Source organism: Mercenaria mercenaria, chromosome 5 (genome assembly GCF_021730395.1).
Source record: "Mercenaria mercenaria strain notata chromosome 5, MADL_Memer_1, whole genome shotgun sequence".
NCBI lineage: Eukaryota > Metazoa > Mollusca > Bivalvia > Venerida > Veneridae > Mercenaria > Mercenaria mercenaria.
Window position 1 is genome coordinate 92,702,023 of NC_069365.1, and position 16,117 is coordinate 92,718,139.

At 37.7% G+C, this 16,117-nt stretch overlaps 1 protein-coding gene across 1 annotated transcript; it reads right to left on the reverse strand.

Annotated features, from left to right (window-relative positions):
• Window positions 1-3,778: 3,778 nt before the first annotated feature.
• Window positions 3,779-10,781, reverse strand: LOC123557954 (temptin-like). The gene is made up of 3 exons (XM_045349782.2): window positions 10,563-10,781; window positions 9,189-9,339; window positions 3,779-3,963 (listed from the first exon to the last, which is right to left on the reverse strand). The coding sequence occupies exons 1-3, from the start codon at window positions 10,737-10,739 to the stop codon at window positions 3,887-3,889; spliced, it is 405 nt and encodes a 134-aa protein (XP_045205717.2). The 5' UTR covers window positions 10,740-10,781; the 3' UTR covers window positions 3,779-3,886.
• Between the last annotated feature and the right edge of the window lie 5,336 nt (window positions 10,782-16,117).

The window sequence follows — 16,117 nt, forward strand, 5'->3', positions numbered from 1 at the left end:
TTATTATGTCCTACCATCCTTTACCGTTCTGTTGTCATATCATAACCATCTTACTATACTACAACCGCCATCCTTTTTTCTGACCGTCGCCATAAGACTATTATTCTACCATTGCCTTCTGTGCCACTATTGCTGTTTAAAATACTATCCTACCACTTCTTCTCTATGTATAGAATTCCCTCGTCTGTTAACATTGAAAAATGTCTCTCTGAATTAATTCAGTCTAAAAATGGTGTCGGAAGGAAAATGCAGATCAGAACGCTCTCATTGAATGGAAAAAGAAGATATTTAAAATCATTAAAACTCGAGTTAAGTTTTATGAATCAAATCCTTCCTTATTACCTCCTAAACCCAAGTTTTCACTTCGAAGTTTAAAGAAAGCATTATCCAAGGTACGTAAACGAATTTTGTTTTCACTCCAGCAGACAAAACGTCTACTACCAGTGATAATATTATTATTATACTGTATGACGCATTTACTACACAGAAGTATTACAAAATGAACTAAAACATACAAAAACTTACCAGTTATCACAACTAGTTGAGAAAACTATTGCAAAAAGTCATGTAAATCAATGTATAAATTTTAATGTCGCACCTGCCGACAGCCAAATGAAGCTCCCTACTCTTTATTGGATCCCTAAACTTCACAAAACTCCATATATAGCTCGATTCATTGCAAATTCAACCGTATGCACTACAAAAAACATTTCCCTACTTTTGACTACTTGTCTTACTGCAATCAAAGGCCACGTAGAGAAGTAGAGAAGTATTGCTCCAAGGTATATGAGAACTCGGGTGTTAATCTGTTTTGGTCCATCAAGAACTCTGGAGATGTTATTAAAAACACTTTAAATGTTCGAAGATAAGTACTTATGATTTTTCTACTCTTTATACTAATTTACCACATAATCTTATTGAAGAAAAACTTACAGACAAGTAATTGGTATCCCAATTGGAACCAACTGCAGTCCCCCCACCCCACCCCTCACACACACACACACACCTCATTGCTGATTTTTATACTGTTATGAACGAGACATCATGCTTAGTTTATCCACTGAGACACAATTTGAAATTATTGAAGCTTTTAATGGAACCTCAAGGTATTTGATGATATTTTAAATTTGGACAACCAAATTTTTCAGAAATGGTGAAATATATTCACCCAAAAGAGTTACAGCTTAACAAGGCTAATACTTCAGATTTAGAAGCGTCATTTTTGGATTTAAATTTAACAATTGTGAATAATAATCTAGAAACGAAAATATATGATAAAAGGGACGATTTTAATTTTGAAATTGTCAGCTTCCCTCATCTTGATGGAGATGTCCCTCGAGCAACATCTTACGGTGTTTATATTTTACAACTTACTCGTTTTACGAGAGCTTGCTCAAAGACAGATGATTTTAATAACAGAAATCTTCATATCACCAAGAAATTGTTACAACAGGGTTACCGTTATCATAAGCTACGGAAAGCTCATAGTAAATTTAACTAAAGATCGTCGGAACTGTTAGAAAAATACTATACGAACTTAAAAACACTTTTAAAACTTGGACATACACACCCGGAATACTATGGAGAAGTAGTTTATAAAATTCAGAAAATTAAACATAGCCCCTTTTTTAATCAAATATTGTAAAATGGGTTAAAAGTTTATTAAAAGAGGATGCCGGATGCGAAAATCGTGAAGCACAGTGCATGTTTAGTGATTGTCCCCTTTACAGTTAATTGCTACGCTTTCCTATTTGATGGTGCGATGACTAATAAAGTTTAGGACTCCATGATGCTTTTCTCCTAAATCCTACATACAACGGACGGAGGGAGTTGATTTTTGTCTTACAGTTTTCTTAGTCGTGCCCTTAAAAGTTAGGCTCTTATTGCTCTGACTTCAGACAAGCTGCTGAGTACATTGGTGTAGTGTAATTATACCTTAGATTTACCTTAATTTTATGTTTTGCTTTATTTATCTGTTATTTTTGCACTAATGTTAGAGCCTTTCTGAGCGGGGATTTTATTTACATTGTGTTGTCTAACTTGTTGAAAATAGGGTAAGTGCGAGGTTGGCATGCCCTAAACGCGTTTAACCCCCAGTTTCCTTTATATAGGTAACTGATCGTTCCAAGGCGGTGTCCCTATTTTCAATTGGTTTTTTGTCTGTCTTGTATTGTCTGTTGCGTATGCTTTCTTGTTTGTTGTAAGTGTTTTTTTCCTCCTCCTCACTCCCCCTATTGCCCCTCCTTTCTCTTGCATTTACGCTATTTTTCAGAGCCGTCGCCGGCTTTGGAAAAGTGGTCCGGCCTTCGGTGGCCTGTGAGTGCTGAAAGCAGGAGAGGGGGAAGACCATGAGAGAGAGATTTCCCCTTCTTCCCTACCTCCCCCCTCTCTCTCTCTCTCACTCTCTAAGGGGGGTTCGGGGGTACTCCCCCTAGAAAAATTTAAAATTTGGGATGCCAGTAAGTGCGTTTTCCTTGCATCTCGAAAGCAGTTTCTGTTAAGATTTTCAGTCATATCTTAAAACAATAACCAAATGGTGTCCCACGAGTGCCGAAGGCAGGAGAGGGGGTGGGGGAAGAGTACGAGAGGTGGATCCCCACCCCCATCCCCACCCCTACCCTGTCTTTCTTATATGAGGGATTCAGGGGTTCATCCCCGAGAAAATTTTCAGATTTGGGATGCCAGTAGGTGCGTTTTTCTTGCATCTCGAAAGCAGTTTCTGTAAAGATTTTCAGTCGATTTCATGATATTTTTCAAGGATAACTTTCCAACATTAGCAGATTGCTTTAAATGTCGATGTGTTTATTAAAGTTGATATGTATGTTAGCATTATTTAAGGTAAATAATCATGACTGAAAGTAATAACCAAATAATCTGAAGAAATAAGCTTTCGGTAAGTTTGGTTATAAACAAAATTGTTTCCCTTTTTTTTTTTAAAGATACTGCATGTTTTTTATTATTTAAACAATTATTGTAGATTATAAAAGAAATCGTCTTTTAAATCATATCAGGTTAAAGATCCATCAGATAAGCGTTTAGTCATGGTTAATCCAGTCAAGCAGGGTTGATAAGTTTGACACGAAAAATGCCGAAGAGTTTTTCATACCTGAGGGCAATCATGACGGATACCGCTCTTGGTTGATAATTGCATAAACAAGGCAATATTTCGACACTTTTAATCAAAGCAAAAGATGAAATTCAATGCAAAAAAACTGGTCCGGATGATTACACCCGAAGTCATGTTCTGTTAAAAAAGTGGCCCGGCAATGGCCGCACCGGCCGGACCGTCCGCGACGGCCTTGCTTTTTGCATCCCCTCCCCCTTTACTTTGAATAATTTTTCGTGGCTCCCCTTTGTTTTGGCAGCGGAAATCCTAAGACGATTGTTTTTTCCTACTTGTGTGGGAACAAATGGTGAGATATTCTACTATTCGCGACGGTTAAAAATGAAAATGGCGATAACGAAATAGTATGCAGGTGATGGTAACATAGTTTGATGATAATAGTAGAACAGAACCGACATGCCAGCAGGTTGTCAACGGACGGATGGTTGGACGGCAATTGGAGGACAGCTGGTGGCAATACAATATACAGTAGAATAGCAGACAAGAGATGAGAGGCTATTAGACGGAGGGTGGAAGTGATATGATAATAAGGCGATGACGCTTGAATTGAATGATGGAGATGATAAGATAGTAGATTAAAGACGGTTTATTTGGCCTCCAGCTGTCGTTGCGTTTTGGTTGTCGCATGGTGGCAGGATACGAAACGAAATAGAGTCAGTGAATAATGTTTAATTTAGTTCCAATTTAGGTAGGGAAGAACTATTATTTGACTTTATTTCATGCCTATTTCAATGAATTTAATTCAAATGAACAATTGCACATTTATTTTCCAAGGCAGTTGTGACCATGGCAACCACAATAAAACGCCTGTCCACACGTCCCAACTGGGTCACAGATACCTAAAATGCATAAAAGAAATAACAGGGTTAACATATTGAAAATGTTCGCAAAATACGTATGTTTACTCTTGTGCTTGTGCGGCAGTACATTAACTTTTAGCCTGCTGGCGGCAGGTGTTTTTGTCTTTGAGACCAGTGCAGACCATGGTCAGCCTGCATGTCTATACAGGCTGATCATGGTCTGCACTGTTCTCTATTCAGCCAGTAAATCTTAAGTGAACAGCCCTTTGAATAAGAAGTGGTACTGGCCAAATTCACTGATCGCCCAGTCCAATTTAGGAATTTAGGCTGGCTAAAGGTTAAGCGTTGAAGAACCAAGGTAACGTTTTATAATCTATGTAGCATCTGGGAACCTGAATAGCTTTCGGGAACCCAGGTAACGTCGATCGGGGTATTATCGGACAGAATTCGTTAAAATAAGGTCTCACGCAACTTACCATAAACAAGACTCATAAATCCTCTCTCACTTTACAGCTGCATGTGTACTTTCCTTTTCTCAAAAATAGATTGGTTGATATTACGTCATGTGACTTGTTACGAATACAATCAATTTGAGGTGTTCAAAGTGGGTATTTAATAATCGGTCATACCGGGGTATTACTGGACACGTATTTATGACAGTAGCCATACACCATCAGTTTGATTTTGGCATATTCAACAGGAAATATTTTGTTTAGTAATGCATTTCTAGGCAATATTCAATCCTATATGCAAGAAATATAGATCTACGTTACACTCTTTTTAGTTTTAGCTAATCACTGTAATAGTATGCATAGGCGTAGCAAGGATTTTATGGAAGTGGGTGCGAATACGAGACGAATAGGGGAAGGTGCAGGAGGGTGTTTCTTTTTGGTCTGTATCTCCACCAACCCCTTCAGCAATTATAATTAAAGTTTTGCGAGCAACAAGAAGAAAATTTGGACTGTTGTAAAATTTATTATTGCAGTTAATGTAATCTCCCAATATTTTTTTAAACAAGTGTTTGAAAATACCCCTTGACGGGCCTCCATGGAGAGCAAAGCGTCTCTGTCATACAAAGTACATTTGTACCTTGCATTGTTTGTTTATCAAACCGAGTGGTGGCAAATAACCACTTGAGCACATCATTGTACATGTTTCCAAAGAAATAATCCAACAAATGTTTTATCGGAATGTTAATATTTGTAACAGGAAGTGGATTCATTCTGCATAAGTGAAACTTTCTGTCTGCGTTTTTGTTATCTTTTATCGATGTTACTTCTGTAGTCGTTTGAAATCAGGCGGCAAAAACTTTTAAAAACATGTGACCGGTGTAATAATGCATTTTTATGATTATGGCTTTTAAAATAACCGATGTTCATTGGTTTATCCGATAATACCCACATGTCCGATAATACCCCGATCGACGTTAGTGTTCGTGGAACTAGGTAGCGCTTGGGAACCTAGGTAGCGTTTGGGAACCCAGGTAAATTTCGTTGATTGTTACTGTACGTCCTAGAGATGTCCCATTGATGACAAGCGCAATACGACGGAGTATTCGGAAGCGTAAACGTTTATACAAAAAAGCAAAACTGTCGGGATCTGACGAGCACTGGGATCCGTAATGACACTAAACGTTCCACCAAGCAGGCCAAATTCACGTACTACATTAATCTCGTAGACAAACTTAAAACCTGCACATCCTCTTCAAAAGACTGGTGGAATACATTGAAGCCTTTTATAAAAAAAGATTCTTCTGTTTCTATCCCACCCTTATCGATCCTGTCACGAATATGCCAACCACAAGTGATGCAGAAAAGGCTGACCTTTTAAATACGTACTTTGAAAACTCTACCGTATCCAACCCTCCCTCCAATTGAACGCCAGCTATCATCTGTGACTCTTATCCAGAATGAAGTTGAGGATGTTCTCAGAAACTTGCAAATAGGCAAGGCTTCTGGTCCCGACGGAATTAGTAACCGTATACTGTGCGAGGCTTCTCGGCAACTTTCCGGCCCCCTCTGTTCTTTATTCAACTATTCTCTGCACTCAGCAAACGTTCCTCTGTCCTGGAAAGACGCAAACGTGTGTGCTGTTTTCAAGAAAGGCGACTCTTCTCTCCCAAACAACTATCGGCCTATATCCCTTCTCAGCTGGGTAGAAAAAGTATTTGAAAAAGTTTTATTTAAACATATTTACAATCACCTTCATGACACAAATTTTCTCACCCCGGTGCAGTCTGGTTTTTTACCCGGCCACTCCACTGTAAGTCAGTTGACCTTTCTCTACAATACATTTTGAAAGCTCTAGATGAAGGGCTTGAGGTAAGAGCTGTCTTTTTTTACATCAGCAAAGCTTTTGACAAGGTTTGGCACAAAGGTCTTCTTGTAAAACTACAAAATACAGGTATTACTGGATCTTTACTTTTTTTTCAAACTATCTTTTCAATAGACGCCAACGGGTTATCCTTCCTGGAACCTCTTCTACTTGGAAAGGTATTGGTGCTGGTGTCCCCCAAGGATCTATTCTTGGGCCTCTTCTGTTCTTGATTTTTATTAATGACATTGTAGTTGACATTGGCAGTGAGATCAGCTTGTTTGCTGATGATACTAGCCTTTATATTATTGTTGACCAACCTGAACAGGCAACTCATTTACTACAGACGGACATCCAGAAAATATCCAGATGAGCCGAAACACGGTTAGTACAGTTCAACCCTGCAAAATCTTAATCTTTACTGTTTTCTCGCAAAGCAAATCAACATTTATATCTACCCCTCTTTATGGCAGGACTCCAGATTCCTGAGGTTTCTTATCATCAACATCTTGGTGTCACTCTGTCAAATGATTGTAAATGGCATCATCATATTAACTACATAACATGCAAGGCTTGAAAAAAGGGTTCATGTTATGCGCAAGCTGAAAATGGTCTTAGATCGAAGAGCTCTTGAAACGATATACCTTTCCTTTATACGACCGATTTTGGAATATGCAGATGCAATCTGGAACAATTGCACAGGATATGAAAAGGAACAACTTGACAAAATTGAAAATGAGTGTGCCAGAATCGTAACTGGAGCTTCCAAGCTAGTATCACTGCATGACTTAAGACTAGAGGTGAATTGGAGGACGCTTGAAGATAGAAGGCGCGATCACAGAATTATCATGTTTTTTCAAATGTGCAGAGGCACTGCTTCCTCGTATCTGATCAGCCTCGTCCCGCCAGTCGTTAATTCAGTTTCCAACTACAGCCTTCGCAATTCCGGTGATCTCCGCTCGGTGGCATCTCGCACTTCACAATACTTCAATTCCTTTCTTCCTTTGACTGTGCGCGAATGGAACAATCTTTCGGGTGACATCAAAAATGCACCGTCGCTTAGTGTGTTAAAGAGACGTCTTAAGGCCAACCAACGTCAAACTCCCTCTTATTATTACTGTGGAAGTAGAAAAGTACAAATTCTTCATGCTAGACTTCGTATGAAATGCAGTGGTCTTAATTATCATCTGTTCTTACGAAATATTGTTAACTCACCGCTTTGTCACTGCGGACAACCAGAGACCAGCTCACTTTTTTTGCTTGAATGCAGACTGTATTACCTTCCTCGCCATGTAATGTTAACTTCTGTTCACCCAGTCTATCACTGTTAACACCTTACTTTATGGTGATACTACTCTGTCTGATACTGACAACAGACATATCTTCACAGCTGTCCAACAATTTATCCTTGGAAGCCATATGTTTACCTGACTTGTGATCTGACCCCAATACTGTTTTACACTGTCATTATCTCCAGTCAACCAGACTGTTATGTATATAAAGCTAGGAGTGGTTTGGGGCAGCTGAACATTTCCTCTACATATTTTCTTCTTTCCCTTTTCATTCTAGCGAATATAGTTTTTCTATGCACTATTTCATACTGTAACCTTTGTGGTTGCCTAATTTTGCTAAAATATTCTAAATACTAAAAAAGCAATGTACCTCTACTTTTATTTCATCTTTACCTTCCATTTTTGAGCATTTTATTGTTTTTTCCCTTTTTTGTTTTTCATTTTTCTTTTTCCTTTTCATGAATAACTAAGAATGTGTTACACATCAGTATAACAGCCATCCATAGTATTGTAAATATTATCTTTCCGGAGGTTGACTCGATAAGTATTTCAATACTTCCGTCAATATCCTATTGCTTGTGTTGTTATGTCTGTTTGTATGTGTATGAATGTATCTTGTGTTACATTTGCAATAAAATATTCTTAAACTGAACAATATATCGCTCATGCCTACGGTCTTCGTGATATATTCTTACACGTAAGAACTCAAAACACGGGTTATTGTTTGGGAACTTTTTATTTCCTAAATATAATGATGTATGTATATAATCAAGCAATATTTGTAGAAGATTTAAAGACTTTAATACACAAAATAGCAATGCTTGTACACATTATGACTATGTCTGTATACTCTATAAAGATGTTTGTACAAAATATATAATGGAATTTAACCTTGTACATAATAAAATGTTGGTAACACGGGACATCAAATCTGGAGGCGCATTATAAAATTACATTGATTTGTCAAGTGTCACATTACCGGTTTCTCAAAATGTGTGCTAAATCAATTCTGTCCAATGACACACGCTAGAAGCTACCAATTAACAATCTATGAGTCTGAAATAACTTACGAATCCGTATTGTGCATGTGTCCGGACACCTTTCATTAATATTTATGACCCGGTTCTGTTAATTAATAGTTCAAACAAAAAATTAAAAAATAAAAACAAAAAAAAAAACAAAAAAAAACAAACAAAGAACTGTAAAAAATTGAAAGACGATCCTTTAATAAAATGATAATGACAGTCCTCATGTAAAGAAAGTGCGGAAGGATATCGACGACGTCATGGCCATGGCGTTTCAAAGGCTTACAAGATGAAAAAGTTTCACTTTAAAATATCATCAGTAGCGTTCTTTCTTTTTGTTGTTGTGGTTTGTAAAACACCTTTTACTACATGTACATACTGTATATAGTAAATGGGTCATTACAACAGCAGCTTGATCTTAATATTGTATAATTTTATAGGACCACATCACCCAAGGCGCGCAAGGTCTGGCAAAATCCACTTGGGCCGGATATAACATCTTGGATCAAGCGTCTAGTATCATAACCCTAATATATTCAGACTTGTTTTCTACCATGCCTTTCCGAATCATATGTTTTTACATTATTTTTAGCTTCTTTAGTCGACTTTATGGATAGATTTGTCGCAGGTTTACCTGGATGGCCTGTAGCTGGTCCAGAAGGAGTAGCGCCTACTGTCCATACACACCCAGGGTCCCCCAGTTCTGCGCCGTTTGTTACACCGTCGTTGTCACTGTCTGCGTTACACAATGCCGCAGTCCACGTGTGACCGGCAGCTGCAAAAGCCTGTACGAGAAACAAATATGGAGAGTGTTTTAACAGACAACGGTAAGCCATATACCCGATTACGAATCCAGAAATATCAGAGTGAAATGTTTTAGAACCTTGTTGAGGAACTTGCATCTATTAAACCAACAGACCCGTAATGAGACTACGTGTTCGTATTCTGTATGTCCTGCGTCAGTATTTCACGACGGTTAACGTAAACCATACGAGTACATGGCTTTCCGTGCCATTCTTGCACTTGTTAGCGGAAAACACGCAAGCATACGGAAATTGATGATTTCTCATTATGGGTCCAAAGGAGTTTTGGCGAGTAAAAGCTCTTAGAGACATTAAAATTCGGTGAATGAAATTAATAATCTGTCACTGGTTGCAGATCCGGTCCGAGGGTAACTGTTTTGGAGGTAACAAAGCTCTGCCGAAAAAGTTTCAGACAAACAGACGGACATAGTTTCAGACGGACGGATATACGTAGAAGAAACATAATATATCCCAAATACGTAAAAGCTCAAAATTAAAGTGCAACATTTTACAATAATAAAGAAACAGACAAAACAACAACAACAGCAACAACAAACCAACAAATAACAACAACAACAACAAAGTATAACAAATTGTGGGAACTGATGGTCTAACGAATTCTCCAAAGTCACCGTTGCGTAATGCATCTGGTTATCACCCGCCCCCGCCCACCCCACCCCCACCCCTCCCGGTTTCTAGAAGAAGATAAATTAAAACCTAAAGTGTTTTGAATAAGCTGTCCTTTTCCAGGTATTTTAGAATTATCACATCACTGAAATGTAACACAAGATTTCACATAATACTGTCTTGTCTTACAATAAAAGCAAACGTCGTAACTTAGACATATACATCATAAGGCCATACCAAACTGGATGTATGTTTAACGTCCTCGGGCTGGTGGGCTGCCTGACCGAAACAGAAAACAAACATATGACGTACAAAACATAATCCAAACGGTCATTTCAATTCGTTACAGAATATACATTAGTTTTTAGCTATTTCAACTTAATAAATACTTACATAATACAATTGCATAAAAAACATATCTTACCAGAAGTCTGGTTTATTTTTCGTGGGTGTAAAAGCTATTTTTTAAAAAGAAAGTTGTCATTTACTTGCTGATAATATTTTACGTCATTTTAAATTTCACAAAGGAATTAGAGTTAAAACAGCGTTAAAGTACAACCAAAAACAAGAAAACGTACCAGTCCGAATGGATTTTTATCATGGGTGTGATGGTGAGGATCGAAATGGCCGACTGTCTCCCAAGTGCCCAAACCGCACGGGTTCGGCACACTGTATCCATTTGGAATACTATCCCTGTATTGGGGATGGGCACAAATGGTAGCAAAAGTAACCGCAGCAACGACTAACCGCAACATTTCAATAGTAAATCGAATGTGAAATGAATTTTTAAAAAATCCGTTTATATGTACGTGTACAACCTACATGTAATGTTAGAGATAAGAATCGTGAACGTATTGTTTTAACCATATATTTTGTAACAACGTTTCTGGCTCAGATTTGTATTTTCAGGAAATGTTACGAACATTTTTTTTTCTGTTGTAGAACACATGCATTTCCCCGTCCGATTGTCTTTAGCAAACTTGGATTGAAGTGAGTCTGTGTAGTAGTTCGGAGATTGGCAATCGACATTAACCTCAACATATGCGATCTTATTAATTTATTTCAGTGCTAGTACAACATTTAGCTCGGTACTCGTCTTTTTGGCGAATGTCGAGCTAAATGTTGTGCTAGCCGACACTGCAGTTCCGCTTGATACTGCAGCTCCATAGTCAGTGCTGTTCCGCAGTAAAAAAAACACGTTAAAAGTATAGTCGAATTAGATAACTATATGGTGGCTGATTTGTACCATTTCGTTATTTTGTGCTGTCGCAGCGACACACGTCGTTAACGTCGCCCAGGTGAATTTCACTCCGCCGAATGTCGCCCCTCCGAACGTCGCCCCGACGAATGTCGCCCGACAAACGTGCCCCGCAAACGTCGCCCCGCCGAACGTCTCCCCACTATACATCGTCTTTTCGCCTTCCGGAATGACACGGTAGTATTAAGTAATTTAGAGATAAAAAGTAGTAAGGTTTTAATAATTATGATGTATTTGTAAGTCCCCTGTTACCAGAGGAAATTGCTCAAACTTACTCATTACCCCTCATCCCCATTCCAACGACCTTCAATTCACCAGTGACATGATTGTGTAACTTCAAAATTACAACAAGTGACAGACGGCAATACCATTGCGTACGTGCGTGGGCGTACGTTTGACTAGAAGTCCGGCGGGGCGCCATAACGGCGTTTGTCGATTTGTCGCTGCAACAAATGGCACCAACCAGCCACCTTTGCGCTGACTTCACATTATTGTTTGCTTATACTTCCTACGGGATTTTTCAACTAAAGACTTTAATCAAAGATGAACATTGAAAAGAAGAGCTAACTCTGAGACATGTTTAAACGATATCAATTTTGCTTTTACAAATGTTTAAGGTCTTAAGTGTATAATTTTCATGATTTATACAAGCAGGATAAAACATTCTATGTATAAACAAAAAGATGTGATATTTACAGAGGATCTGAAAACATGTCTTCGCAGAATACTTATATTAAATCGTCTTATAATTTTCAATTCGTTTGTAAATGTCTCATTTGATCTTTACATAGTGAATAAAAAGACATCTCGGCTCATGCCCAATTATTATGATAGTGTAATAATGTGCATCATTGTCAAGGACCATTTCGAACAGTGAAGTTTCTAAATTTTTAGACGTTTTAAATACTCCTCAACAATGAAGTTTTCAATTAAAAAAATACCCATTAGCAGACTAAAGAAGTAAAATCAATGAAGCATGACATACGCTTATTCTGGCAACTTGTAAATAGAAAACAACTAGAAGGACGAACATTTTGTCAGAGGCTAATTTGAAATTTCTAACTCAATTAAATCACTTATTCAGAGTAACCCAAAAGATAATGGTAGCTTTGATAACTCACAATATAAGGATATCGATACGTGTATTCCTGATTTCCTGACAGAAACTGTTAATTATACATTTGAAGACATACTGAATAAACAAGTAGGTATTTTTGGAGTTATCAGAACTTGAAAATGGTCTGAAACGGTGGAGAGCACAGGTTTTGATGGTGCGGTGCATTAACATTTTATAAATGGTGGTCCTATGCTTTTAGAATACCTGAAATCTCTTTTTTACCTAAAACTTAAACACATATGTCCCTGCCCAGTGTAAATTAGGGGTCATTATCGTTGTTCTCAAAGATGGGAAGTCGAACAACCATACAAGCAGTTATCGTGCTATTACCCTGTTACCAGTAATTTACAAATTGTTTGACAGTATGGCACATTTGAGGCTGAAAAACTTAGTCAAACATTGTGCTAAACAATTTCCAAACAACAAAGACCCTACCAAGAACACATGGGATCAATAACTCTGTTATTCAACCTCAAGGGAACAATTGCTGATAATACAGAACATTCAATCAAGGCATTCGCGCTATTCTTGCACTCAAGCGCTGCCTTTGATACGGTATGTCATTATGGTCTGTTTGCTAGGCTGTCATCTTTGGAGATAATAAGCACTTTGACAGAACAGTACATGCCAGCTTTTTAAACGTAAAAAAAAGTTGTGTTATTGCAAATGGTGTTAAGTCATGCAAAATGAAAGACAAGGGAGAGTCCTGTCCAATTTGCCCTACACTTTGTACTTAAATGAATTACGAACACTCTACAGCAAAGTGATAACGGATGTGTTATAGGTCGCCTGAAGTGTGGCACTGTCACACTTACTGATAACCTAACCAAAGTTTGAACTAACTAGATATCACTAATGCTATGTAAAGCTATTTTTAGAAACAAACTACGTATCACGCTGGAGATATCAAAAGTTTGAACAAGTTGTATTTGGTGAGTTATGGTCACCGGAGTTCTTATTAAACTTTGGGACATCCAATACAGAGTTATCTTCTAGCACTTACAATGTTGGTATTGAGTTGGAAAATAATCATTTAATCCTGGCGAGCATGGTCGAAAAAGTCACCATTCGAGTCGAACTGTACGGATGCGAACTTTGGCATAACATAATCCAAATATAATATACTCATCGTTTTTTGAACGCTTTCTACAATCAGCGGTCAAAAATTACAATAAGAACACGTAGATCTCGGGTTAAATCTTGTCCTGCTGAAAGGCGCTAAAAATCAGGAAGGATTTCTTCCAGACATAGGCAGAATTTTGGTCAAATATAGTTTGGTATTGTATAATCACCCCTTGGATATGGTGCCTGCTTTTTAATTTTGTCTTTTGGCAGTTTCTGTGATATGCAGGCTCCATAACCCCAGATCACCTTTCTAAATTCCAGTTTGTTTAGTTCTGCTCATTGTTTTCTCGTTTAGGACAAACCCATTATTTTAAATGGGGACCATACTCCGCTTTTCATGGAATTACATGCAAGTGTATCATTGAAGGTTCCATGTGCACCGCCGTATGAACACATCTGCGGATGTCTCTAAATGATTTTTGTACTTGTACTGAGCATGTGTAAATGTTGAGTTCTGCTCAACCCGGGGCTAGAGGGCTTGGACGGTAGCATGCATTTCCACTACCGTCCATGAACAGGCTCAATCAAACCGAGTCTGCAACATTTTCGTTTTTGTCGTGTTGAGCGACCTGTGGAGTTTCCATTTTTTTCTATTTTATGATTTGACTAACTATCACAACAGCAATCTTTAAGTTCCGTGTGGCGGCTGTAAAAAGTCTCCCCGGACTTGGATCATGGAGTCCATTCAATTTATGTGTAATAGAGTTCCGCTTAAGCCAGTGCTAGGGGGCGTGAAAAGTGTTGCATATTTCATTACCTCTCATGAACAGACTCAATCAAACCGAGCATGCTATTATACTCTTGGTTGCATTCTTTGCTTCTGAAGGATCTTTTTACAGATTTTATTATCCAAATCATAATACATGCGATTATATCTTTACGTCCGCACATGACTTTGTTGTATAAATATCTAAAAAATAATATATCCATTTTGTCTAAATCCTTTTCAATTCAACTGTTTATTTAAGAAAAGAAAGTCGCTTAGCTTTATAAGCAAAACATCTCTCAATATTTTAGATACTTTTGTAGACAGATTATTCAAAATAGCTATATATGATTTTGTTATCAATGAAATGTTCTAAATTCTGTAGATGTAGTTGTTTATGTGAAATAAAGAAGGAGATTAATTAGTATCATGCAGCCTATATGCTCCTAATTCTTTTTCAAATAATATATAAGAAGTCACACAGTTCAAGCATCGCATACATACTCTTGAATCATCTCTTACATTTCGGTGCCATTTGAAGGAAACGAAATTGTCATAACCTTTTTCCAAAAAGATATTTCTCTAAATTATTTTTATAATCGTTCCCCCATTTAAAGCCTTGAGACCAATGCCTTGTATTGCTGTTGCTCATAGATGTGGGGCTTACATTGTATATTCTTCACACGAAAATGTTTATTTCGAGATGGAAAAAATTATACTTCAGGTTATATTTTTGTTAAGTGTTTAGTGAAGTGTTTTCCTACAAAGTTTTACATCTTCATTGTTTAGAGGTTATTCTACCATAGACAAAATTCTAAAGCTTATCAGATAAAGTGACTTGCACAGGTTCTGTCGTGCAGACAGTACATTTTCCGATTTGGGGGACTAAAGTGGTTGATTTCATGACTTTCTTATCTCATTTTCTTTCTGTGATTTCTATAATTAGGCACATCATGTGTTAAATTATAAAAAAAACGTGATCGGTTAGTAAAGTGCAATTTTTTTTCAAATATCCAATTCCGCTCGGAGAGGGGAATAACAAACCATTAATTAGACAAACATATTTTCATCAATAGTTCGTGTAAGCTTTATCATCATTATCAGCAGCAGCAGCAGCAGCAGCAACAACAACAACAATATCATCACCATCATTAACAACAACAACAGCAACAGCATCAATCTGACTAAAGTACATCTCCTATTACGCTACGCATAGGATCTGAAAACGACCTATTCATTGCCTCGTTCTGACGGCTCTTTCGCTAGCCAATCAGAGCCTAGCTTACAACATCTTGCAAATCTACATGTAGCATTGACTTTTGATATTTACAATTCTTATGTCGTAATGTATCAGATAGCCGGTTAGCTCAGTCGGTAGGCCACTTGCTTTGTAAGCGAGGGGTCCCGGGTTCGAGTCCTGGAATAACCGCATATTTTTCTTATCCTTTGACAATCGAACAAGTCGTCTGATTGGATAACATAAAAATAGCAATAATGGAAATCCAAAATATACAGAAGACGAATGTGAATAGGTCGTTCTCAGATCTTCGTTTAGAAGATCAAGTACTTTAGTCAGATTGATCAAAACTCAGTCTGACTAAAGTACATATCCTTTAACGCTACGCATAGGATCTGAGAACGACCTATTCATTGCCTCGTTCTGACGACCCTTTCGCTAACCAATCAGAGCCTAACTTACAACATCTTGCAAATCTACCTGTAGCCTTGACTTTTGATATTTACAATTCTTATATCATAATGTATCAAATAGCCGGTTAGCTCAGTCGGTAGGCCACTTGCTTTGTAAGAAAGGGGTCCCGGGTTCGAGCCCTGGAATGATTGCACATTTTTCTTACTCTTTGACATTCGAACAAGTCGTCTGATTGGATAAAATAAAAATAGCAATACTGGAAATCCAAAATATACA